The 27324-nt window shown below is 34.7% G+C and overlaps 3 protein-coding genes across 8 annotated transcripts; 1 reads left to right on the top strand and 2 right to left on the bottom strand.

Moving 5' to 3' along the window:
- Positions 1-9: 9 nt before the first annotated feature.
- Positions 10-17945, bottom strand: LOC140744204 (uncharacterized). 5 transcript variants are annotated; one of them, XM_073075708.1, is made up of 23 exons: positions 17191-17945; positions 16755-17048; positions 16265-16381; positions 15581-15966; positions 15372-15502; positions 14499-14753; positions 14108-14220; positions 13449-13567; positions 11265-11381; positions 10649-10825; positions 9451-9597; positions 9294-9369; positions 8046-8777; positions 7872-7967; positions 7439-7540; positions 7014-7119; positions 6823-6890; positions 5810-6742; positions 4808-4942; positions 3618-3696; positions 3480-3535; positions 3146-3196; positions 10-2262 (listed from the first exon to the last, which is right to left on the bottom strand). In XM_073075708.1, the coding sequence occupies exons 1-23, from the start codon at positions 17623-17625 to the stop codon at positions 2131-2133; spliced, it is 4857 nt and encodes a 1618-aa protein (XP_072931809.1). In that variant the 5' UTR covers positions 17626-17945; the 3' UTR covers positions 10-2130. The 5 variants fall into 5 exon arrangements, with proteins under 5 accessions (XP_072931809.1, XP_072931818.1, XP_072931827.1 ...); XM_073075717.1 differs by having other exon boundaries at positions 3618-3693; XM_073075726.1 differs by having other exon boundaries at positions 5810-6727.
- A 405-nt stretch (positions 17946-18350) lies between these two features.
- On the top strand, positions 18351-23855 carry LOC140744181 (serine/threonine-protein phosphatase PP1-beta catalytic subunit). Of its 2 annotated transcripts, XM_073075677.1 has the most exons (8): positions 18426-18490; positions 18916-18981; positions 19663-19794; positions 20810-21025; positions 21441-21632; positions 22098-22249; positions 22452-22586; positions 22659-23855. In XM_073075677.1, the coding sequence occupies exons 1-8, from the start codon at positions 18442-18444 to the stop codon at positions 22755-22757; spliced, it is 1041 nt and encodes a 346-aa protein (XP_072931778.1). In that variant the 5' UTR covers positions 18426-18441; the 3' UTR covers positions 22758-23855. The 2 variants fall into 2 exon arrangements, with proteins under 2 accessions (XP_072931786.1, XP_072931778.1); XM_073075685.1 differs by lacking the exon at positions 18916-18981 and having other exon boundaries at positions 18351-18490.
- LOC140744195 (uncharacterized) lies at positions 23366-26305 on the bottom strand. The gene is made up of 3 exons (XM_073075694.1): positions 26075-26305; positions 25750-25953; positions 23366-24612 (listed from the first exon to the last, which is right to left on the bottom strand). The coding sequence occupies exons 1-3, from the start codon at positions 26185-26187 to the stop codon at positions 24288-24290; spliced, it is 642 nt and encodes a 213-aa protein (XP_072931795.1). The 5' UTR covers positions 26188-26305; the 3' UTR covers positions 23366-24287.
- Positions 26306-27324: the final 1019 nt, after the last annotated feature.

Below are 27324 nucleotides of genomic sequence, written 5' to 3'. Positions count from 1 at the left end.
TAACAACTATTGGATCATATGTATTTATTTACAAAATTATTAACTTTTAAATTAATATAACAGTTATATTACAAAAATAATACACAGTGCGTACTTACACTAAATTTTTCACATAATGGTAATGGTTAGTCTTATCAATCAAACATTCATGTAATCAATATAAAAAACTTCACCAAAAATTGGGCTTCATTTTTTTTTGGAAAAATGTTAATTTTTCTAATGGTTCAGACTTACATTCTATGAAAAAAGAAAACTGATTATTTTGAGAAATTACATATACCTACGAGTGACATTTCGTATTTATTCAGAAATTGTCAATTTATTTAGGTACTTCTTTCATGGTCATTTAGTTTCTATTCTTAGTAAATTTTTCTAACTATATATTAACGACTAATTTATTCAACATATGTATACAATATCCACATGATTGCAAAATATCGCAAAGCTGACATTATTTTTATTATATAAAATCGTGTAACGGATTTTAATTGTGAGCACTATAAGTGTTTTAAAACTGGTCACTTTATGTCGGTAAGGTAATTAAAACTTTTTCATTTTTATAATACGAACCGAAAATTTACAAAAGTATGTTTTTGAATTAACTATTTAATTACAATTATTAAATGGAGATTTTGTAATTGACATTCTATAAATATAGATATCTGGTTTTTATTCAAATGATAAAGTATGATTATTAAGAAAATCTACTTTCTGAATGTTGTAGTAATTGAGAAAAAAACAAAAATGCGACTAAAAGATACTATGTAAAGATGAATTTTATACAGAATGTTTTGTCAATTCTACACATATGATTTTAGTGGAATAGTGAACCACTATTGGAAACCACTAATGGAATAGTGAACCAACACTATTCCACTAAAATCATACACATATTCCAAGTATTTATTACAATTTCTTTATATTTTCAAGATCTCTTTCAAGTATTGTACTTTTCCAGAATAAATGCCACCGAGGAGTTTGTTTAACTAAAAGTGCATTACAAGTCAAAATAAACAGAAGAATGGTTAGGTTCAAGAAAAGCCATGAGAAAAAGTTATTCAAAATTACGTTTTATATACACATGTCATAAATCCTGTTAATGAGTTTACACACAATATCAGAAAAATCCCTCTTTTTACGATTCACTTCTTATATTTTATAACTAAAAGTAAAAGTTTATTAAAATAACGAAAACTTTACCAATAACTATCCTAATAACTGAACAATGTTTACTTTATATATAAGACATTAAAATCATAAAATTATACGTCAAATGAAAATAATGCTTTTTACATTTCTCGAATTACAATAATAAATAGTAATTACGTATTCCTTTACTATAACTAGGTTATATTTCACATTTTCCTACACTAAGTATACTATGTACAATATTTATATACAGACATAAAGATTTAACATTATGAGATTAATTGAGCTCACAGTAGTCAAAATGTCGCTTTAGTTTTATTTTACATAAAAATTTGGAGCTTACTTAAGAGTAAAACTGTACAATATCACATGCATATTAATAAAATATGCACATAATTTTATGTGTAATAATATAAATATCTAATATTGCCTTTACGCAGACGATGTGACAAAATGCTTGAAATCTGTTCTATTTTTATGCCGTAGAAATAGCAAACATACATAAAATCTACTTAACTATAGATGTCCACTATGGTTTAAAACCGACCTCAACCTTTATGCCAAAACTGACCTTTTTATAACACAAAAAAAATCGACCATTAAATCCACTTGACGATAAGTGGCTACTGCTGCCCATGGTCATCTGTAATCAACCCTACTAATATGAGGTCGGCCACAGATAGTATTGTTATTCGTAATGACTAAGTAATGTTACCTCTTAATGTCTTCAAGCTTACAACACAAAAACAGTCGTATTTGAGATACTTTCTCAGTCAATACATGTACAAAAAGTGAATAACATAAAAAAGTACAAAGTACTTACAGAATAATGTATCAATTGACAATTCGGCAAATTATTGTCCCTTTCTTGTCTTCGTTTGCTTTCAATACAAAAAAATAATACTGTCAAAAATGTATATTGTGCGAATCGTCTACGTATTATATATAAATCAATATCAACAACAACAATCAACATATCCACTATGGAGGCGGATGTGCCGGTCTCAATAGTCTCGCCAATACATGTCTCCCACCAACTAGTTTCAGTTGCTGACCGTCCATTAGTACACTGCGAACGCCGCTAGATGTCGGTACTGACGCATTTGTGACTGCCTGAAAATACCACATTTACCTTAATCAACGTGATAATACACGTAAAGAAGAGAAGAAAAAAAGATAAAAAAACAGGTGTTTGAAGTGCATTAATATATATTTGTGTTATATAATATTTAAAATCTTATACCAAATTTTATATATTTACATATAACAAATTTCTGTCAATCAAGGCAAAAGCACAATTTGAAACTGCATTATTTAAAACCTAATTATTTATCCGTCCTTGTACATGCTTAAAAACCACGCCCTATATATACAGAAGTTAAAAACTACATTTGTGCTGTCTATTGCTTTTCTATACCAAAATGGCATTGTTAGATAAATGCTAAGTGTTAATCTATGTCTAACTACATTATTGAATGTATAAAAAAATAATTAAAATCCAAATTCCCCTATTTCCTTCCTTCACTCATGCTTCCCTATCGTATTTTTTCATGCATGTTTTATCAAAACTATATTTTTGAAGTTATACTTCTTTTGACGCTTTGGGGAAAAACAGATCAGTGTGTATAATTAACGTGCGGGGAAGTTACGTGCGCTGATGTAACACATAATTCAATACTTTATTTGAGTTTTTTTGGGTCTCAACGAGTCTTAACCGTATGGAGTACATAGACAATATAATGCTACAGTGTATAAAAGTTTATTTTCATTGTCTGTCCGTTTTCTATGTCAAAAAAGGCAAAGATAATTTATTGCTGCGAACAATACATGTAGGGTGTTGTAATATTTACTTCCATCTTTTTTTGTTCGCTTGTTAACTTAAAATTATTTGAATGCACAGAAAAATACGCCAAGAAATATAACTTCTCACGTGTGTACATAAGTACACACACGTTTTTATCACTCTTTTAATATTCCGTAAACATGCATTAATCACCTGTTGTAATTTTATTCCCTGGGGAAGCTTAACCTGATGTGTGGGATTCACCTATAACGTAATTTGTGGTCATGTTAACAAAATAAAATAAACATTTTTATCCAAAATGATATTCAAACAAGTCATAATAAGATTAAATAAAAACATGTTAGGTTGTAACAATAAAAAAATACTGGAGATTCTTTGCGAAATCAAAGTTCTCAAAGAGCTTAACATTGGAACCCCATATTTATATTACATAAGAAATCGAATTCAGCTTTCGGTGTTAAACATAAAAACTCCAACAAAACCACTGAAATTTTACGGCAAATTATTATTTGTCTTATTTACAGACCTGTTGCAGCTTTAATACAGGTGCCGACGCTGTTGACGTTGTGGCTGTTTGACCACCTAGAATAGGAAAATCAAATATTTTAATAATATTTATTTAATTTTATGCGTTGTGTGGGTAATAAAAAATATTAATTCTAACCTATATTGCTTAGAACTATAGTCTGTGACGTTGACGCTCCTCCGCTAGATGTCACCCTGATTGCACCGCCGTCGCTCTGCTGGAAACAGATCAGAATATTTACTTATGAAGTCCTGGATTTTGTAAAAGAAATAATTAAAGACATAAATAATAAGAATAATAATAAATGCACTATTGATAATAAAATGGCACTAAAGTTTAAATATCTGACATAGACAATTTTATAATTATTGCCATATACATTTTTTTATTTTTCTGATTTAGAGACTCATAAACAATATAAGCTATTCTACGTTAAACGAAATTTAAATATTTCATTTGGAATACAACATGTAATATTTATACATAGGTAGCAAATGACAAAATACTCGAATACCTCTTCTTATTTTTATCGTTATCAATCTCGTTAATTGTAATGACTGACGAGCTTGAGTGTTAAAAATTTAGTAATTAATAAAAACAACTGGACGGACTCTATGGTCGAATTTGAACAGAGATGTGTGAGGTAGTTTAGTATGCAAGGTTGAATTTCGCTACGACGCGAGTAAGGTGTGCAATGAACACGGTACAGCTACATCGATCGTCATTTTAAGCTTGCATTCATACCTCCGATGCTAAGCTAGCATCGCGTCATATAAAAATATGCTTAGTTAAAATGCAATATGGATAGATATATCTATAACTGAGCTATCTCGCATATGTCTAGTGGTCTTACGTGGACAAACGGTCCACTGCCACCGAGCCGATACCGATAATTAATGACGGCGCCGAAGTAGCGTACATACATTTACTATAGCCGCTTGTCCACCGCATGTCGGTCACCCGAGCATTGTCATCCCGACCGCCGATATTTCCAGTAGATCGGCGTGATCGCTAGATCGGCACCGAGATTTTGACGGGCCGATGTGCTGGCAATATAAAACACATTGGAACTTGTTCATACACAGCCGTCACACGCGTGACAGCTGGATCGGTCGCGGTGGACAATCGCCGTCACGATATATAAAATCGTCCCGAAATAATCGTTCTCGGTATCGGTTCGCTGACGATGTGGTGGAAAAACGACCTTAGGCGAAAATTAGTAAATAATATCAGCTTCAAACATAGAAAACTTTTGGATCGGGCATGTGGCATTGGAATAAACATATTATTGTGTCGTGTCCGGTCGTACTGTGCAAGTGTCGCGTTACCTGCAGGATGATGTTGTGCAGCGGCTTGGCGGAGGTGAGCAGCAGCGGGCGCGCCAGCCGCGCCGCCGGCGACACCACGCGCACGCCGCCGCGCCCGCGCGCGCCCACCACGCCCTCCAGCGATATCATCTGCCCCTGACACACCACATATAGAAATATCATCTGCCCCTGACACACCACATATAGAAATATCATCTGACCCTGACACACCACATATAGAAATATCATCTGACCCTGATCACACCATATATAGACATCATCTGTTCCTAACCACACCATATATAGATATCATCCGCCCCTAAGCAAACCATATATTTATGTTAGGAAAACCAAAACCTAATCACGATTTAGTATACTTGCGAAAAATACTATTTATTTGAAATGTCTTAAATACTTCAACAAAAAATTTTCATTATTTTATAACAATTCTTGTCACTATATGCCTATACATTAAGTTTGCCCTTTTAAAACATTTACCTTTTTAGAGGTGGTTACAAAATTTTTAACTAAAATGAACCATTTGTTGTTTGACTCACATATTATATTTTCTTTAAAATCGCAGTGTTAAAAACAACTATTATAAGATTTAAAAGATGTTGTAAGAGATAAACACTTATATATGTTCTAACTTAGCCCTCAGAAATAGCAACGCATCTAACAAACTTCACATAGAATTTTACTCCTATCTAAAGTTGATTACTAGCAGATGTCCATGAGTTACAGTATTAGATGATACTGTATGTTAGTACCTATATTCTAAGTTAGGGTCACACATACACTAAATTTTTATTGCAACTTATAAGACAAAATTTATAAATTGTAGATACCAAATACACTCATGGTACGCAGGAAAATAAACGCAAACCACTTCAATTCTAAGCAAACTAATAATCCAAACCATCCATATCTAATCATTTATTTTTGCGCCCTGAAATCTATGAGACTAGAAGGCTGACAAACATTATAATAGACATTATATTAGATAATAGCAAGGGTTCTTACCTGTGCATTCGTTAACAACTTCGCAACTATCGGTTGTGTTGTTTTATCTCCTGTAGACTGAGCCCGTACCACTTGAGCTATTGACTTCGGAGTCTGATTCGCCAGTTGCAAGGCTTGCCCGCTGGCCAGCTGGATCGTCTGCCCGTTCGGCAACTGAACCGTTTGACCACCCGACAGTTGTAAAGTCTGACCGCCGGGTAATTGCACCGTTTGTCCCCCGGCCAACTGCACCGTCTGACCGCCTATTTGCACCGTTTGGGTGCCCAACTGCACGCTTTGTCCACTTTGCATTTGAACACTTTGTCCTGATAATTGCACGTTTTGCCCGGCCAACTGTACCGCTTGTACGTTCCCACTAGCTAGTTGGACGGTCTGTCCGCCGAGTTGAACGCTCTGGGAGGGCATTACACTCTGGCTGGCCACTTGGACGCTTTGACCACTTGGTAGTTTCACCGTATGGCCTGTTAGCTGAACACTCTGTCCGGCCAACTGGACCGTTTGGCCGGCGATTTGAACCGTCTGCCCTGCGAGTTGGACTGTCGATACTGGTATCTGTACCGTTGATTGCTGACCGCTACTCTGAATGACAGGTTTAATTGTAGGGGACGATTGCGGCCGGGGACTTGGATTCTTAACTTGCATTGTAGATACCGCACGAACCGCTTGGACAGTTTGTGGGGAAGCCAATTGGACTGTCTGCCCACTCGGTAACCGTACACTATGTGTGGGCTGGAGTGATGATAGTTGTAAGGTATGCCCTGAAGATAGTTGCACGGCCTGACCACCCGGTAAATGCACAGTCTGGTTTCCCGCTAACTGTACTGTACGACCGCCCGCCAGTTGAACTGTACGAGTGGCCACCGATGACGACACTACTGTTGGTTGACTGCTCACGACTGCCGTTGTGTTAACAGAACTCTGCAATGAAGGGAACTTCAAATTACAATGCAGTTAATAAATACTTTGAAAGATATGTATAAAACAGATACTATATCATAAATAATAAAACTTACTTGAGCTACTGTTGTTACTGATGTAGTATTTGGCACTAGTGGACGTTTTTTCGTTGTTGTTGCACATGCTGTAAAAAAAACAAATAATTGTCTTTTTACATTAGTTATGGATGTTTTATGTGTTTTCTTGGATCTCATCTCATATAGATCAAAAATGTATGTATATGTGAAAAAGTGCAATAAACATTTACTTTGTTGCATAAGTGCCCGCGGTGATATGAGCGACTTCCCAGAGGAGGGCGTGGCTGGACTCAGCACCCTCACGACTCCTCTTCTTATATTGGTAGTTGTTGACGGCTGCAAATTTAATGATATTTCATGCATTTAACTTTATGCATATTTAAAAAAAAACAAATATATAATACTTTTTTTTTGTTTCTAAAATATTGTACGGACGCATACATATTCTCGCAAACATTGAAAAATCTTTAAACTCAACGAAAAGTAACTTTATAAGTACAACATAATTTATGTTCTCGAGGCATGTATTAAACGACGTAAACGGATATATTACATATCGTATATATAAAAACGCCAAGATACGAAACTACAAAATGTAGTTTATTGTAAATATTATTTTAAGATTTTAAGTTATTAGTAACTAAACAACACATACCTGTGTGGTTGGCGGGGATACCACCGCAGTGACCATAGCGGGCGCACACGTGGTTTGTACTGTAGGTGGTTTTATTAGAAGCGACCGCGTTACTTGTGTTAACTGTTGAAGAAGGGTTCAATTATTTCAATATTTAATCAAAATCGGAGATACAATAATCACACTCAACCTACAGCATACTAGCTAGTGGCTACAATTATATATACAGAGGGAATTTTTCAAATAGGCCTTCAGGGCTAAATTATTTCAACAACTATTTCATACTAAAATTGTAAAATTTCCAGCTTTGGGAAAGAAGATTTGACTTCATTAAATATTTGTAAGGGTCGTAAGACTCCAGATATAAAACATGCAGTCAGTTATTTGCTATCTGACATATTTAAAACATATTTCATAAATATAGTAAATATCAATAGTAACATAATCTTATTACCTTAGGCTGTGCTGGATGGACAGACATAGAGACAGAAGGCTGTATTACAGATGGGACTGGAGCAACTATATGACTCGCTGCACTCACTGCATTTGACTGAAATATTTCATTAAAAGAATATATAAAATCACATCAATTATTATATTATTATTCACTTATTCTTACAATTCTTACCAATGCTTGTGATGTTTCTGGTTTAACCATCGTCTTCTGCTTGTTAAGTGGCGACTTCTGCGGTGGTACAACAACCGACGGTAATGACTTCGCTATCGTTATCACAGAATCCGTCGTTTGCTTCACTAGAGGCGGAATATTAACTTGCTTTGCAACTGGCACGTTTGGTTTACTCAACTGGGCGGTTTTCTTCGGAGAGGGTACACCTTGAGGGACGGTCACAGACTGGCTCTGTATTACACTGCACTGTTTCGCCGCTTGCGGGGTGACACTCTGCTTGCCACCTTGCGCTGGTTGTTTCCCTGTGAGACTGCTTGGGGTTCCCTGCGCCACACGTTTCACCATTTGAGGGGTCACTTGCTTCGTCTGCGCGATGACGCTCGTCTGGGGCGTAACAACGGTTTGCTTTCCGGATGGGGATTGTTTCGCGCCCGACGGGCTCGTTTGTTTCGCGGACTGAATGACAGTGGTAATCTTCGCTGGCGGGACTTTGGTCTTCGGTTTCTGGGGTGTTGGGACTAGCTTCCCTTTAGGTTTTGGGGGTGGGGGATGCTTCGCGTGGCCGGCGGTGGCCTGGCGGAGGAGTTGTGCGGAGGAGAGCTGCGGTGGCGCAGAAGGTACGTCGTCTACATCCACGTCACTATCGGACGCATTATTCTCCGCTACGTCCATGGAGTCCGACACTTCCGTTATATCCATTACGTCATCCATGTTAGCCACGTCCATGTCCATCTGGATAGAAATTTTAATACTGTTAGGATTGATGGTAAAAGTAAAGACATTTAATTGTCAAATGAGGGTATTAACTAAAAGTGGGCGTATAAAAAAAGGGCATCTACAGTGCCCTTGCTCTGAGTAGTGATTTTCTCATCTTTGTAAAGAATGTTAGTCTGACAGTTTTGTTGCTCATTTGCGTTGAATTGTTTTTCTGTTAATTTATTTTGGAAAGTTTCTCGGCTTAAAAAAATTCCTGACGAGGTTTTTAATAATACAATATTATTTTTGAAATGAAATGAATCCTCTTCAGCCATACCAGTAGGTCACACGTTATATATTTAAGTTATAGGTATAAGTTGTGCCATAAACCAGACATACAGACACAACTAGCTTTCTTATTTGGTTTCAAATGGTGATGACGCATCTTGTATCGACTAAATATAATAAATGAGAAGTAGAGTAGTATAATAATAATATGAAAAACATTAGACACATTGCTAACAATTTTAAAAAGTAAAATAAAATACATACTGGTTCAGGTGGCGAATGCATAGCTCGCGGTGCAGCTTTACCGCGTCTCGTACACTTTAACCAGTCTTCCTCACTCCTGTTCGACATAACACGACAATAATTACGTTATTCAAATTAACACAATAACAAAAAATATGAATTTATCACAAATTATTACCTATTCCTATGTAAATAAGTCCATATTGATGATCTCAGATCGAATTTGACAATGGGATCACGTTTGATGGATAGCAGTTTTTCTAAGGTTAACGATAAAGCGCCATTTAGAGTTTGGTCACTGCACGGCAATATCCATTGGGACATTCTGAAAAAAGAAATAATAAAAAAATTGGTAACGCTAGTTATACTCTTCAGACATATTTTTGCAGCTTTTATAAGCATTAGGTACAATAAATTTTGTTATTAAACTTGAGATTGTTGAAAACGTAATATTTTTTTTGTATATAGGTCAGTGCATCTAAGGAGTAGGCGTGTCTTGCGTGTATGTGTAATTACTTAAGTTGCGAAATTACGAAGTTAAATAAAGTCATTTATATAACAACATAACGGAACATTTTGTTAGAATAGCATACATAATAAATAATAGTGGACAGTGTTTATAAAGATACTATTAATATTATAATTACTTACTAACCGAAAACTTTACTTAATATTGAAATACTTTACTTAAGTATAATGTATTATGAGAGGTATACAATTGGGTATCACTCATGATTTTACATGTTACAGACATTAATATAATATACACATTATATAAATACAGAATATGTGTACAAGCGTCTGTATTTGTGTATGCGTGCATAAACCTGTTTATGTATGTGTACATTCGAGCGTTCGTTCGTCACTTGTGTGTATGCGTACGTATTGACACATATACGCAAACAGAGACTTGTGTGCGTACACTCATGTGTGTGCGTGTGCTTTTTTTCCGAGGAGAAAAATACAATTACGTATCATAGGGTTAAGATGTTTAGGACCCCGTATGTCGGACTTGGTCTGATAGCGATCTGTACCGACTAAAAAACCGCCACTCTCGTCTACCTTTGTTGCTACCATGGAACTACCGTTAAGTTTATCTTCACGGGGGAAGGTCTTCGAGCTCTTTCTCTTTCTTGGATACGTGGCTCCTTGAGGGCTTCTGTCGCATAGGTGTTTATTGTGTCCCATGTCTCCATGTCATGTCATAGGTACATTTCAGTGTTGTTTCCTACTTTATCCTAGCAATTTCAAATCGGGCACATACGAAAAATACGTGCTCCGTGTGTGTGTGTGTGTGTGTGTGTGTGTGTGTGTGTGTGTGTGCGTGTGTGTGTGTGTGTGTGCGCGCGCGCATGTCAGTATAGGAGGTGGTATACTTGAGCAGCGTGAGCACGTCCTTGCGCGTGCCCTCGCCGTGCGGCAGGCGGGCGAGCGCGTCGCGCACGAGCGCCGGGAAGGCGGCGGCGCGCGGCCGGTGCGCGGCCAGCAGCGCGCCGCCGGGGCCCGCGCCCGCGCCGCCGCCGCCGATCGCCGGGCCCACCACGAACCGGAAGCTGCGGGTGCAACATGTTCGTTGTATGTTCTTTTTATATTTACACCTAAAGCCCGCGAGATTCTCGCGAGAATGTGGAGCAATATATTGGCAATATAAGCTTTCCCACAAAAATGTAACAAGGCATCTTAATCTTATTTAACTACAAACATAAATCAATTTCTATTCTTTACACCTCCTAAATTTCATAGAAATTACTTTATTATCTATACTAATATTATAAAGAGGAAAAATTAGTTTGATTGTAATATAGGCTATAATTTATGTGAAATATATTTTTTATAAATAGATTTTGAGGCGGTACAAAGTTTGCAGGATCGGCTAGTACGAAATATTAAGATTGACTACATTATTGCATCATTGCAACACCCACTCAACTCCATATTATTTATACATGCGAGGAATTATTCATGATAAAGTACATAGTTTTTGATACAAACCCATGTTGTACATAAGTAAAAGGTTTTGTAGATGTGGAAAATCTCTTTCTTTCTTGAGCCCGAAAATCTGCCAGTTCTGAGTTTGTAGCCGGCCGCACTATCCACGGTGACGGTGGTCTGAAAATAAGTGCATATTTATCAAAAAATTGTGGCATAAAGGTGATATTGAACTATTAATAAGCATAATAAATTTACCATTCAATTTTAAATATTCCATCTGACTTCCAAACATCCTAGACTCTTAAGGAGACTTTAATTTTGGCGTCTCTAACATAATTGTTGAGTACGGGTTTGCAATAAAAACTCCAATTGAATTTTTCTTCCTGTATTTTCTTTTCTTGACCATTTATTTACAATATTCTTCTTTTTTCCGGAGCGTGCCGGACCCTATTTCTAGCCACCTTAAGTGGCAAAGTGAGTGTTACAACCGACGGGGGGCTAACGCAGCAGTCGCTTTTATTCCCGTCTCGCTCACTTCCTATAGCCCTCTCTTTCTAGCACGCATCTCGCTCACTCGTGTCCCTCTCTTTCTAATTTTACTTTATTTTTATTTCTCTTTATTTATTTACATTAAATACCTTATTTTAAACATAGTTGTACATTATTTTTCATACACATTAAATATTCTTATACAAATCAACAATCTTACGTACTAAAAAACAATAATAGGAATTACAATTTATCAACTATTCTTAAATCTATTCGCCGTCCGCAACAATAATGTTAAATTTAAATAATTTTAGTTTAAAGTGTGCCTAAAGTTTGTATGAATTAGGTACTTGAACCATATTTATTATGAAAATAATTAGAAAAATAATATTCAGGTGGCGAATAGAAACTATTTCTGCCTTATTACAATAATGTAAAACAGCTGTCTTATTATTTTAAAAGTTCCTAGAACAGTCCCATAGAACATGTTTAATGCCCTTTCTTTGCGGAGATTGTCATTTTTTAACCTGCTTCAAGTGATACGTGACGATACGTGACGTCACGCGACGAAGTGTACTCCGGCTCGCTGGACCGACGACGAAGAAGGCTGGTTATAGCGGCTGGGCGAGGATAGCGCAGAACCGAATGTCATGGCACACCTTAGGGAAGGCCTTTATCCAGCAGTGGAAAGATAAAGGCCGATGTGATGATGACGAAGTGACGATAATAAACTCCCACTAAACCAGAGTAGAGTCCGCGTCAAACTGCTAGTCCGCTCTGAAGTTGTTGAGCACAACTACAAGCATATCGATACCGTAATTGGCAAATCAGCCAACTCCACTTTTTGTCAAAATGTTTTTTTATTTATTTTGATTTCGTTTAACGCCATTTACTATCAAATTTTATATGCATATTCAGTAGGTCTGAGAATCGGCTCCTATCTATTTTTCATATCCCTAAGTGATAAGGGTTGTTCACCCTTAATTCTTATTATTTATATGGCAACACAATGTTTGCCGGGTCAACTAGTCAATAAATAAATAAACTGCGTTTGTATCGTTTGTATCATAGATAAGTATAGATATCTCACCGCCGCCGGAAGGAAAACATCGTGAGGAAACCTGCATACCTGAGAGATTTATAAAAAAAAATGTCAAAGGTATGTAAAGGCTACCAATACGCACTTGGCCAGCGCGGTGGACTATGGCCTAATCCTTCACATTATGAGAGGAGACCCGTGCCCAGCAGTGGGACAGTAATGGGTTGTTGTTGATGATGATGGTGATGAAAATGGCTTAAACGGCTGACAATTGTATCAGCCATATAATGTCTGTCGTGGTGTAATTTACGCGGAACAATGCCGACATGCGCAGGTAAGTGGTTCAAAAACACGAAATCGAAGAAAAAGTGCAGAGAAATATCGTTTCATTCGTAAATGATCTAAAAACTAAATTTTTTAATATTTTATATTTAACCTAACGATAAGGCAGAGGGGCTACCTGATGGAACGCAGTCACCGTTGCCTATGGCCATTTGCAACACCAGAGGAGTCGCCAATGCATCGCCGGCTTTGAAGGAGAGTTCTTTTTACACCCCTCTCGAAGAGCACATTTTAATATTTTTCAAACACGAAAATAGATGACAGTGACAATCTCAATTGTCAAAACTGGTTACATTTTCTTGTTACGAGTGAGTAATATTTACTAATCTATGGTTTGTATATTCGGAGTGGACTGGAAGATTATCGCGACTCACCCCCTGACGTCACGCGGGGCGCGCGGCGTGAGGCGCGGCGCGGCGGCGCGCAGCCAGCGCTCGCACAGCCGCCCCAGCAGCGCGTCACAGTCGCGCCCCGCGCCGATCCACTGGTACATCTGCAAACAACATTCCGATATAACAAGATATAATACGGATGGATGCTAAGAGCCCCAACATTATGACGAGGGTTTTAGCCAGTTTCGGACAAATCAACATTTCTTAAGTAAGGACTTGGAATCTAAACCCTTATTATTCCAAGAAATGTAAACAAAAAAGTCTAAACTTTAGAACATGCCTGCCATACTGATAAACTCGAATTAGGTAAATTCACATAATTTTGTGTTGGTTACGAAAAATCTTGAGTATGTAGCGTTTATCACAATGTATTTTATTCACTACAAAAGGGACCAATAATTCCAGGGCTTAAATCCCAGCCTCCTAAACATTAATAAGTTTAATTTGCTATGTTGTCAGAATTATTATAGTCCGCGCTAAACTGCTAGTCCGCTCTGAAGGTGTTGCGAACAGGTGTAGTCATACAATTTGCTATAGCGACACAATTCATTTCTATATTCAGAGCGGACTATCGGTTTTACGCGGACTATACATCGTTTTAAAGATTGAAATAGTTCAACAAATTACTAAAAACAATATACCTGATTTTCTGGCATGTATTGTAAATATGGTACAAAGTCCTCTGGATGTGGCCCTCTCTCTCCAGCCAAGAAATCCAGTGCAGAATCCAATTCACCACACCAATCATTTGACACTAATAAAATTAAAAAAAATATATATTATTTATATTTCATATAAAAAAGTAATAATTTAAAATGGATTCTATATATCTTAAGAAAAGTAATACATGAAGTGTTTAGTAGTTAAAACTCGCAATTAAAAAATGTTTATTTGATAAATATCTCTTATACTACATTGGTGGAATTAATAATGAAGACTTACTTACAGTATATGTGTTTCAAATGTTACAATTTAGATATAGCTACAATAACAGCCAGATTAATGACCAGTATGAATGTGGCCAATACTTACAACTATACCAAGTGTTAAGCGGTGCAATGGGGGACCTCATGACCGCTGCACATCTCGCGTGCAACTGCTGTTTGGACGCTCTATGCGCGGCGCGAGCGGGGAACAACGCACGCACTAGAGACAGAAAGTTGGCGTGTGTCGTCTCTGTTAGGGGCTCGTCAGCTTCCGCAGTCGGTTCATCCGTCTCCGTTGAAGTATCTCCAGGTAATACTTCGCCGGTGTCGTCTACTAACTCCACTGGTAGAGCCATCATATCTGTAAAATTTTGTTATGTAGATTATAATTGCGATCATAAATATTAAAATATAATTATAATTAAATCTTAGTATTATTTATTTTAATCACATTTAATACATTTTGTAATTTTTAAGGATTGTATGCATATTTTATGTTATTTACATCATAATGAATTAAATTATTTGAATTTTTGACATTTACACACTTAAATGTTTTAACTAAAATAAATTAAAGTAATATAAAAATCTAATGAAATAATATAACTTTATTTTAAATTAAATATAAAAAGCTACATCTAAATTGCTGCCCCTGGATTTATATTTATATTAATATAAATCATAATTAAAAACTTCAATGAATATATGATTACAAGTAGAAATAAGCTCTAATAGAATTGCTGATTTATTTCATTGTGATAGATACATTTTATAGTTTTGAACAACTGTGTATGTTTCTGTTACGTACAAGATAATTAGGATATTCAATCAACATAAAATCCTACTAGGGCTGAGTTCTAATAAGTTTGCGGTGAGTTAGTTTTATTATAATAGACATTTTCTAGTTTTGACGAATTCTAGGGTGAACTATTAAAAAATATATAATATAATGATTAATAACCATTAAACAGAAACTTACCAATTCCGTCCAAATCTTCTAGTTTAATTGGCACTGGTTGACATGTTTTGCCAGAAGTGGAAATAGGGTTTGAAGGATCTGGAGGCTCTTGTTTTATTACAGTATCCAGTTCCGTTTCATTGTAATTTGTACTAGAAAATAAACTTGTTTAACATCACTTTTACATAAAGAAAATAGATTAACTGGAAAATAGTAAGAATAATACAAACTTTGGGATGTTGGAATAACTTGTATCAACTTCCTTTTTAATTTCAATGTTATCAGGTGGTTTTTTGTGTTGTTTAGGGCTTGTTACAGGGTCTAAGAATGATGAATTTTCTGAATCTGATTCCTCTTGTTCACATTTAATCTTAATATTGGGTAATAAAGGTTTATTCTCCACACTTTCCAAATCTTCTTTACTCTTTTTCCCTCCTTTCATATCCGACTTTGATTGTTTTGAATACACCTCTCTTTTGGTCCCTTTCCGTAATTTCTGTATTGGTGTTTCTGTTTTTGGTCCTCCAAACATAAGCTTTTTCGTACCATTTATCAGAGCTACCCTCTGCTTAATGTCGTCCAGAGTAATACCAGCTACATTTAATTCTGGATGGTTCTTAAACATTTAAATATTTTTATTATTAAAATGACCTAGCTAAATATTAATATAAAATATTAATAATAAATCATCCTAGACTTATAATCACACTAAGTTGTAAAGATCTTTAATATTTAGGTTTGTCTAAATTAACAGTTGCCGTAAATAATTTCTAAGTATAAATTAGTTAATAGAATTAACTACATTTTTTGTAAGAATAACTTAATGTGGAAGTGTAACAGAAACTCTATTAGCACATCCAATATATGGGAAAATAGAAAACATATTTTTTTAACATTTTACATAAAAATAATACCTCTCTATACTGTCTCCTTGCTCTATGTATTGCTAACACATTTTTAAGACATTCTAATGATTTTAAATGTGATGGTTCTCCACCACCCAGCGTTCCAGATACACCACTGTCTGCATTCTGAAAAATATCAAAATACTGAATTGACAAAATATTCATAATATTTCAAAGTTAGTTTCAATTGACAAAACTTTTTAATAATCTTATAACTTTATAAAGTTATGTAATTAATTAAAATTAAAGAATTTGTATCTATTCATATTGAAATACTACCAAATAACACAGAAGTGCTCCTAAGTTAGAACCTGAGGACTAAGTAAGAATGCCTCATGTTAGTGTTATTGTCTCTTTCTTACCATGCACTTTTAAACCAGTACACAAAAACACTAATATTAGTAGACAGAAATATGTGTGGTAGCATTCAGTATCAAACTGTGAAGGGTTCCACTATCTTTATAGGAACATAATATAAAAATATTATTGTTTTGCATACCTGTACTGAATTTGCCTGTTTCCTCTTCTTATAAGAGAATTCTAGAGGTCCTTCAGGATAATTATCATCCTCAGATTCCTCTCCACCAACTTCACTACAAATTGCATTCAGTTCTTCAAAATATCTTTGCCTAGCTCTTAGATATATAGGTTTGTAGTTATTCCTTGATGTTTGTTTTGGAGGCAAGGGAGGAATATATGGTATTGGACCAGGTGGTGCTGCTTTGGCAGCAGCTAATACACGCTCCCTAGATAACAATACTTCTGGCAGTAGCTTAGCATAATATGATTTTCTCTGAAAACAATGATTCATCAATGTATTAGGAATATTTATGTATATTTATTGCAACACTATTAATTAACTGTGGATTATTATAATATTGTATGGTATCAAAATAAAACATTTTTAAAGTATAAGATGTATGTATTTCATTTACCTTGTGCTTTTGCTGTTTTGCTCTAGCTTTCCTAAGAAACTTCCTCATTTTAGCTATGTCTGGTCTGAAATTACCTTGCCTTAAGTTTTTATGGAATTGTTGGAGGGGAGATATAAAGTGAAATGGCTCATGTTCCAATAGCATTTTTACTGTGGTTTCTTTCTCTGCGTCATCATCCTCAGGGAAATCGGGCAGGAATTGTTTTAAATGTTCCTTATCCTCCTCATCCAAACACTCCCAAGCTTTCATTGAAAAGAATTCTTTAAATATTTCAGGATTTTCACAGAGATCCTGTGGAAGCTCAAGGGTCTGTCCGAGTATGCGGACTGGCTCCAATACTTCTTCGTCCGAGTCTGAAGTACCACTGGAACTCTCAGACGAACTACTACTAGATTCACCACTATAGCTCTGTTCACTATCTACTTTTTCTTCCATGGCCACGGTACGTACTGGCAGTAAGATGAGCTTGTATGCTTACGTGATGTAATAACAAAGTTTCTCAGTTATAAAAACTGAGACATTCCGTCCTCTGCATTGATATTTCGCTATGTTTTGCTTCCGTTGTTTACGAAAAACCAAACGAATGATGAATACGCGATGTGTGGTACAACGCCATGAAGTATTTTAGATAGCCGTCAAGTCTTGTCTAAAATAAAATACAACGTACACGCCAATCTGCAGTGTTTCATACATAGTATGCGCCAGAACGGCACATTGCGATGAGAAAATAGCTTGACAATCAAGATCAGCGACATTTTGCCATTTCAAAATAGAATTAAAAACAAAACACACTTAGTCTATGTCCCTTTCTGCCTTATCTATGAGAATACCACAGAAAATATATACAGCTTCTTTAACACGATATAAAAATAAATATTCTGAGTAAAAAATGAAAAGACTGATTTTTTATCATAAATCAACACTTTACATACAGTTTATAAGAGTTTCTATGCTATTAAAATTAAATCAAGCAGGTCAAAAATCAGGAAAAGCAAAAGATTTTTTTACAATTAAACATAATTACTCTAAAGAAAAGACAAAGCAATCTGTAGATTTTCAATTAATCGCTTATTTTATTACATTAGATAAAATATTTTCTTGAAAATTAGACTTTGTATTCATTAGTTTATTAATAGAAATCGTACCATAAGCAAATATATTTAACATCTGTGCACATATATCAGAACGTCCATGATGGTGTCGGGCAATTTGACTTTTGATTTGACGTAAATTAATCGTGGTGTAGTAAATATGGCTGACGAACTCAATGTTGACAGTCTAATTCACAGACTTTTAGAAGGTAAAGAATCATTTTATTACATTTATTGGACTCTATACGAATTCTGTGTATCAAAATCTATTGTGATCTCAATTTGTTCATCGCTCATAATGCTTCCAGTTGCGTAATTAACTCTCGAGTCTATATGTATAGAAACGTCTAACTCATAAATAAATCGATTATCCTCAATTCTTATCTGAATCTACTTTGGATGCTCACGCTTTAGAATTCTTGTAGATGTCTATTTTTGTTGTTTAAATAGTGTGTATTTTGTAAATTGTCACATGACTATAAAGTAGGTAAACTCTGCGCCTAAAATACTAATTCTAGTGACATTCTATGGCATCGAAAATTTTTACGGGCTTATTGTTATGCTTTGTTCGCATTGTATGTTACTTTACTTGTTAATTTCACTTTATCATGCTGCTTTTTATGGGTAACAACAGTATACAGAACGCAACAGGAAACGGCAAGACGAAAGGGAAAATTGAAAGACATCTTTTCGGGAGAATGTATGGTTACTTGCAGAATTCTTTCCACAGTATTCAGCTAGATTATTTGAGTTACTTTTGATTTCCTTTCCTGACGAACGATCCGCTTTTATTGAACCTAACATTAAAGTAATTTTTGTTCATTTTGTCCAATTATTTTTCCTAAGTAAATGAAGAAGCCTTTGAAGATGAAAATGAAAAAATAATTAATATAAGGACCTTGTGATTTAAATCTCTCATCAATTGTAACAAAATATATGTACGCAACACTATTTGAAATTTAAGCGTACACATTCTGACATTAACCTTATCAAACCTTCCATTCTTAGCACACAATGTATCAAATCATTTATATGTTGATCATTATCGCAAAATTGTTTGTTTCAAATTACAACTCCTCATTACATCGCTTAAATTTGTGACGTTGACTATTGAAGTTCATAAGGCTATTATGGCATGCTTTTCAGGATATTTATATTTAATCCTTTAAAACAGCATTTTTCATGTGTTTTGTAACAAGTCTCAATGTCATATGTGTTATATTGAATGTTCGTGAAATTGTTATGACAGCAAGTAATGTAATATGTTATGCAATTGTCTCATTTTCCACAACATGACCTGCATTTATAACCTTTGCTTGATCTATGTATGACCTCAGATAACAGACGGCACCTATACATGTGTTACATAATTTTGCTGCAGTTCGAGGATGCCGACCTGGAAAGACAGTTCAGATGTCCGAGTCAGAGGTGCGAGGCCTCTGTACCAAGTCTCGGGAAATATTCCTGCAACAGCCAATACTACTGGAATTGGAGGCACCACTCAAAATTTGTGGTAAAACCAATATGAACAATATTTTTTTGTACAAAGAATGATGGTCTCAACTGAACAAAGCTATCATAAATAGCCGTGCCACTGTACACTATCTGTTGGTTAATTTATTTTTAATTACAATATTCAATGATAATAAATATTAATGACATTTTTATGCTCAAATAATTATAAGACTGATATATAGATATTATTAAGCATGGATAATTTAATTCTTATTCTTAAATAGTTTTCCTTTGCATGATTAAAGAGGTAAGTATCATAGATGTTTTCACGATCCCTTTGATCCATGATCTATATAATATGATGTAATGGAAATGAAACTTGTATGTATAGTTATGTTGTTATTATATACTTGCTGCTGAATTTTATGATATATTGAACTATGTAGATAAAAGCACTACTCTTTATAAATGAGCTGTTTCATTGCAATGTTTACTGGCAATCCTGGGTTGAATCTTACAATTTATTTCTTATGTTAAATTGGATGATGCATTGTCTATCTTAATTTTATCTTATTCAACTTTAAAAATTAATATATAATTAGGAGCACTTTAACATTTAAACCTAATTTAGGACTTTTATTCAAAGATCTAGGTAAGAAGAAGAAGGTCTATTAGGTAAATCATCTAGGAAACCATAATAAACGAATTTGATTTGATTTGATTTGATTCGGTGTCGTTGAGTAGAGACGTGAATATTAAATACACCTATAGAAATCTTACTTCTATGAACGCTTATTGTATTATGCGCATTACATGACCGTCAGCTTATCTCGGCTTATATCACCGAGTGATGCAGACGGCGGTGTAATTAAAGTACGTACGTATGTGTACACATCCAGCGCTGCGAATACGGACAAAAGAAAAACGTTAATAGGCGAATATTAGTCACGTTATTGTGGGAGAACAAAATTTTCAACTAAATACCTGCACCATATATTATGTATTTATATAACCAGAATTCCATTCGTATTACGTATTATAAGACGTTAAAATACATTTACGTGCAATTTCAGGTGATATACACGGACAGTACACAGATTTACTTCGTCTGTTTGAATACGGCGGGTTCCCGCCAGAAGCAAATTATCTATTTTTGGGCGATTACGTGGATCGCGGCAAGCAGTCCCTCGAAACCATATGCCTCCTGCTTGCTTATAAAATCAAGTATCCTGAGAATTTCTTTCTTCTGCGAGGAAACCACGAATGCGCTAGCATAAACCGTATTTATGGTAAATAGCACATTAATAATATCTACTACTCGTATAGTTATTTATTCAATGTCAAATGTCGTATACATACGTACCTATCGATATAAAGTAACATAATCATAGGAAATTTATCTTAGTGATTATAATTGTACCTAATACCTATCGGCGGCTTGCCGACGCACGGGATACTATACGTACTTACATCCAAGGTTAATTTTAAATTTGGCATCATAGCCCTGAACAACAAATTACATTAGCTGGACTTAACACTAATTTATATGAAAGATCCAGTAGTTTCTGAACCTGTTTAAATTATTCTATTACTTACTACCAACTAAATAGTTTCCTCAATAACATTCCCTACCGATATTTCCATAAACAGATTTGTACAGTTGTATTCTTCAGCATTATTTTTATACTTTATTTCTTTTTGTAGGTTTTTATGATGAGTGTAAACGCCGATACAACATAAAGTTGTGGAAGACTTTCACTGATTGCTTCAACTGCTTGCCTATCGCGGCTATCATTGATGAGAAGATTTTCTGCTGCCATGGCGGTCTCTCGCCTGATCTACAGGGCATGGAGCAGATTAGACGGATAATGCGACCCACTGATGTCCCTGATACAGGTTAAAATTGCATTAAAAATAATCTCTTGAAATAATTAAATGCATTGCCTATTTTCGAGAAATCAATTAGTTACTGAATGCGGAAGTCACCATCGTCATCATCAACCCATTACTGACCCACTGCTGGTCACAGGTCCCCTCTCAAAATGAGAAGGATTAAGCCATAGTTCACCGTGCTGGCCAAGTGCGTATTGGTAGACTTCACATACCTTCGACTTCTTTTTTCTATAAATCTCAGGTACGCAGGTTTATTTACGATGTTTCCCTTCACCGTTTCATCAAGTGATAAATAATTTCTAATACGCACATAATTTTTGAAAAATCAGAAGTACCTGGGATTTGAAACTCTGATTCAGCGAACAAGAGGCCGAGTTTCTTAACCACTAGGCTGACACTGCTATATACGTAAGTATTCTGTCTTTAATCGTTCCAATATTTTTCTAACAAATATTTTTTTTCGTACAGGTTTGCTTTGCGATCTGCTGTGGTCGGATCCGGATAAAGATGTGCAGGGATGGGGTGAAAATGACCGTGGCGTGTCGTTTACATTTGGTCCAGATGTCGTCAGCAAATTTCTCAACAGACATGATTTGGACTTGATTTGCAGGGCTCATCAGGTACCTACTATTATTAATATTAGTCATTTGCAATATAAAAGCTATTGTTTCAATGGGAAAGTTCCCACAATTATATTGATACGCATGGACGATTGTTTGATAAATTTTTATACAGCAAAATATGTCAGGGAAGCAAATGAATGCCACTGTGTACAATTCGAATTCCACGATAATAATATTATAATTGTTTTGTTTATAAAAGGTAGTGGAGGATGGTTATGAGTTCTTTGCTAAACGGCAGCTCGTGACTTTGTTTTCTGCGCCCAACTACTGCGGGGAATTTGACAACGCGGGCGGCATGATGTCCGTGGACGAAACATTAATGTGCTCTTTCCAGGTAAACTATTTTAACTCAAAGACAAGATTTCAAATGTTCGATCAATGTTTTAACTTTGTATATCTTTATTAGATTTTAAAACCATCTGAGAAGAAAGCAAAATATCAGTACAATGGTATCAACAGCGGAAGGCCCGCCACACCTCAGAGGTCACCCCCAAAAAAGAAATAACTGACGTTTGGGATCCAGTGTGCTGCACAGTGAGAAGAATGCTACAAATAATTTAATTATATCAAGTATTGTAATTACTATTATTAGTAAGGTCATTCGGTAGAGCTGAATAAATAGATCCATGTTATTTAAAGTATTTTATCAGTTAGCCTATGCCTTGTTTTATTTTTAATTGTGAATGATAGTAATTTATGAATTTAGTTTAGTAGAATTTCGGAAGTCAATATGGACATATTTTATTCAGCTAATGCCAATGGCTATTGCTTTTTCGATCCCTGATATAATGCAGCCTTTCTATGGATTGTACCCTATTGTTTTAATTAGACCTATTGATATTATAAATTGTTTTGTTAATGTTGGGAGCTATAAGTGGCAGGCAATCTTAAAAGATGCGGGCATTGGACAAAAGCGTCGTTACATTTACATATTATCTATTTCTTAAGTTGTAGTGGATCGAAAGCACTTGCTTTGTTTATTCTGTAACTAATGTGCCTATAAATGTAAAGTATGTATAGGTCTCGGTATAAGTGACGAGGATTGGTTCTTTAAAAATTATAGTTTTATTGAAAGAGACAAATTGTTTTCAAAAAACTGAATCGTCCATAATATTGTTGTTTTTTTTTATGATTTTGAAGCAGATTTTATTTATTTTGAAGAATTGGATTCTGTTGTGGAGCTGGCCTAAGACATGAATTGATATTAACCTTCACCATGTAGCTAATAAGTGTCTCAGTTCTAGGACTCCATTGCAATTCATATTTTATGTTTATGGGAGTAAGATGTTCCCAGTGAAATTATTTTGCACTCAGTATTACTATTACGAATAGGTAGATATTTCAAAATTCGGTGGAAGATTAGCGTTGATCTCCCTATTGAGGCTTTAACTTCACGAAATGTAGGAAGTCTCGAAATGAATTGATATAATTTTAATGGTGGTAGAAGCAGTGTAGTCCTCGCAACAATAGTGCAATTGCTATATTAATATGAATATATTAAATATTAAAAATTATATGCAGATTTTGCATTGTACAATTTTATTTTTAGCTATATTAACAATGTCAAATAATATTCATTAATAAATATTACTATTTAAAATAAGAGGTTTATTTTTGTTTCATTTCATTTAGGTTTGCATTTACAAAACATTGTAATATTTTAATATACAGAGTTATAACTAGTAAAATTTAGAAAATCTGTCATTTCCTCTTCAAGTTATTATTGTTATCCTCTAGAGCTTTATTGGTATACTTTGCTTGTTACACTTCGATTGTTCTTTTTAGCGTATTTAAATATTATGCTGTTTATTAGCTGGTAATGATATTGCTGCAAGTTAGATTTTATGTGGTCTATTGGCATCACTTTGTAATACACTTTAATGTTTCTTCTCTTTTCATCTTCACTTGTAAAAGATAGTTTCAAAAGTAATTGAGTTTAATAATTATTAGATTACTATAAAATTTTGTTGTACTTTTCTCAGGTGTGTACAATTTTATGAAATATAAATTTTACTCATTAATAAGTGTTATGAATTTAGTCTTGAAGTTCCAAATCTTTTTGTTGCCAATTTATGTTTTCAATATCAATATGTTCTGTGATGATCATGTCTGCTAATTTACTGTGGTTGTCGAGTTTTTCATTAATTTTACAAGTTAAATCTTCACTTTTCTTTTGATATTTAAGAATATCCATTTGCATTGCTTTTAAGTAACCCCTTTTGGCTGTTAAAATTCTCTTTAGTCTGTTCACTCTAGCATCATATTCTTTTACTAGTGATTCCAGCAACATCTTCTGTTTTTTTAAATTTGCTGCATCTGAAGCTCTCAATTGAGCGGTGACATCATTATTTTGTGGCCGCCTGAAAAAAAATAAACATACCTTCTAATATCCAATAAGAATTAACATCATAATTGTTAGTATATAAAAAAGTAAGACTACAGACAACTAGCAAACTACTACAGACAGCTCTAATCTAAGTTTAACCTAAGACTTCACAGGAACATAATTTGATTATTATTGTCCATTGTATTCATTATTGGGATTATTTATGCAGAAGATATAATGATATCCTAAACTAACAAACCTATGATGAAAAAAAATATGCCACTCTAATATATTTTATACCAATCACTAATATTTAAAGGCAGGCAACAACCAAAATGAGCAAGTCTAGTGCTAAATTGGAAGATTTGTGTGACGGTAGACATGTTGAAAAATGAGGTAGCTAATGAGCTCATAGTATTCATCTGATGGTAGTCACAGTGAATGGTAGACATCTATAACCAATTCCCTATAGAACAGTGGTTCTACCTGAAGCCAATATCAGATGTTGCAAATTCTAATTAGGACTAAGATAAACTCTTCACATGCAAATCAGAAATGTGAGAAGTATTGCATGCTAGAAATAGTAGTGCAGTGGATCAGACCATAGCGGTTTTACCATGTAATAAATATTTATAGCACATCTATATTCTGAACTTGGTAGAACCCACTGTGATTCGCTTCCAATGGAGTGCCATTGGAAGCGAATCACCGTCCCACCTATTTGTGCCTCATAACAGCAATGTTAACCGGTGTTGTGTTCTGGTTTGAAGGGTGTGGTAAGACATACTTTTCTGAGGCATTCCAGGTTAGTCCACTGGTGTAGTGGCGTATCTAATTAGTAGTAAAAATCTAATCATATCTGTGGTTGATTACAAATGTCCATGGGTGGCAGTAGCCACTCATTATAACTGAAAATATTACATCGCATTGTTGGATGATGTGCACGAGAAGGAACAAATTGTACAACAAAAAATAATCTATGAAGGCTAATTACTGTTGGGCTTCGATGGTTGAAGGCACTTCTGTGCCTTACTTAAGAAGCAAGCAGTTTATATATACATAGATGTATTTTAAAATCTTTTAAGGTCATTTGTATACTATTGAGTTGATAGTTCCCACATTATCCCAGAGTAACTTAATGTAATTTTTGAATGTGTTGATTAGAACTTACCAATTCTCGTGGTTAATATCACCAAATTTCTCTTTTTGCTTTTCAAGAATCTCCAATTTCTCAGGTATATTCTCAAACTCCCACATCGAACTCAGCTCTTGGATCATCTCGTCCAGTATACCTTGTTTCAAGCAGTTGAACATTGGAACCCATTTTACTCTCCTTAGTTTTGCTTTGGGCACTGTTTCTAGAAAATCTTCGTTTCTGTAATGTCAGTAAAAGTAGTTAATTACTATTGACTATACGATTATATTGTAGTGTACAACTGTTCACGCAATATAATCAAGTTATATTATAAAAATACTATAATCACTAGTATATTTACCTCACTAAGTTCACTATATTACTGAATTCCTTCAATATAGTAAGATTGTCGAACGCTAACTGTGAGTTATTCATATTCGCATCCGCGATTTGATCTTCAAAATTCTCGCCCATGTTGAGTGATTTCTATTCGATTTATTAAAATAACAAAATAAGATGATAAGTAAACAAATTTGAAAAAATAACGTTCACCATTCACAAATTTGAGCTAACGTCAAACTCACTTCAAAAATTTCTACCACAGAGTCCACAGACTACACAGATTGTTTTAGGAGTATTGTAGAGTAGCGTTATGTCAGTATAGTATAAATATTCCGACAACTTTTCTGTGCGTGTAGCTGCGTGTAGGGGCATCACTAGCGATCTTAGTGTTATAGGTTGTCAAAATGTCAAAACAACGTAACAACTGGAAAATTTTATCCATTACATTTATAATGTTTTTAAGTAAATAAGATTAACGTAAAAACTGATAATCTTTATTTAGGTAAATTGAATAATCGCTGGTAAAGCTGACAACATATAACCATAGACAATAACCATAGAGAATAGCTGATATCGAAAACCGCCACACACGCATAGAACATATATATTTTAATTAGGTATGGAAAGTAGTCTCCTAATATGTTGAAAAAGTATCCAGTTGTAAACAGTAATTTAGTAAATATTAGTTCGAAAACGCTTCATAATGCCGCTCGTATAGTCTAACAATATAAATTTAGCAGTTGTAGACAGAGCGAAGTGCGCCGAGTTAAAAAAAATAACACAGACCTCACCTATTTACATAGTATAAAATAATTTCGTAAATAATATTTTCGTTAATATTCTTGGAGCTTTTTACTTTGTCCACATGCTACACTAACGCCAACCTAATTTAATGACTTTCGATGGAAACTTTTGGATACACACCTTACAGTTCTCTTCACCACTACACTTCTTAGTTTCTTAGATAGAAGTTTATCTGACTATACTTTAGTATTAAGACAATTTACCTATACTAGGAAAGCTGACGAAAAATAATGAAGAGTTGAGTGTTATGGTGTAGATATCCAGAATACAGACTTTCGACTACGTACTGCTGTACAATTTTGTAACCTTAGTCCTACATATACGTAATTTACAGATACATTAACTTTATTGTTAAATATTTTTTAACTATTTAGTGCGATATTAAAATCAAGTCAGAGTAATTCTTTCCCAATGAAACAAAAGTTGCGCGCTAAGGTTACACAACAGATGGCGTTAGAAGTCGTA

The sequence above is a fragment of the Epargyreus clarus genome, unplaced genomic scaffold (genome assembly GCF_041222505.1).
Source record: "Epargyreus clarus isolate Ecla_fem2 unplaced genomic scaffold, WU_Ecla_fem_2.2 ptg000001l, whole genome shotgun sequence".
NCBI classification, from domain to species: domain Eukaryota; kingdom Metazoa; phylum Arthropoda; class Insecta; order Lepidoptera; family Hesperiidae; genus Epargyreus; species Epargyreus clarus.
Note: the sequence above shows the minus strand (reverse complement) of the source record. Positions and strands in the feature narration are given on the sequence as shown.

What these genes read in the sequence shown, in the direction of transcription:
- LOC140744204 (XM_073075708.1), bottom strand. Translation starts at nt 17,625, where the DNA reads ATGGAAGAAAAAGTAGATAGTGAACAGAGCTATAGTGGTGAATCTAGT. An exon ending in GCCCCGCGTGACGTCAGGGG is followed by an intron (nt 11,382 to 13,448) that starts GTGAGTCGCGAT and finishes ACTTATTTTCAG; the next exon opens with ACCACCGTCACCGTGGATAG. An exon ending in GCGGGCACTTATGCAACAAA is followed by an intron (nt 6,891 to 7,013) that starts GTAAATGTTTAT and finishes TTTTTTTTACAG; the next exon opens with CATGTGCAACAACAACGAAA.
- LOC140744181 (XM_073075677.1), top strand. Translation starts at nt 18,442, where the DNA reads ATGGCTGACGAACTCAATGTTGACAGTCTAATTCACAGACTTTTAGAA. An exon ending in AGACATCTTTTCGGGAGAAT is followed by an intron (nt 18,982 to 19,662) that starts GTATGGTTACTT and finishes ATTTTGCTGCAG; the next exon opens with TTCGAGGATGCCGACCTGGA. An exon ending in CACTGATGTCCCTGATACAG is followed by an intron (nt 21,633 to 22,097) that starts GTTAAAATTGCA and finishes TTTTTCGTACAG; the next exon opens with GTTTGCTTTGCGATCTGCTG.
- LOC140744195 (XM_073075694.1), bottom strand. Translation starts at nt 26,187, where the DNA reads ATGGGCGAGAATTTTGAAGATCAAATCGCGGATGCGAATATGAATAAC. An exon ending in AATATAGTGAACTTAGTGAG is followed by an intron (nt 25,954 to 26,074) that starts GTAAATATACTA and finishes CTGACATTACAG; the next exon opens with AAACGAAGATTTTCTAGAAA. An exon ending in GATATTAACCACGAGAATTG is followed by an intron (nt 24,613 to 25,749) that starts GTAAGTTCTAAT and finishes ATTTTTTTTCAG; the next exon opens with GCGGCCACAAAATAATGATG.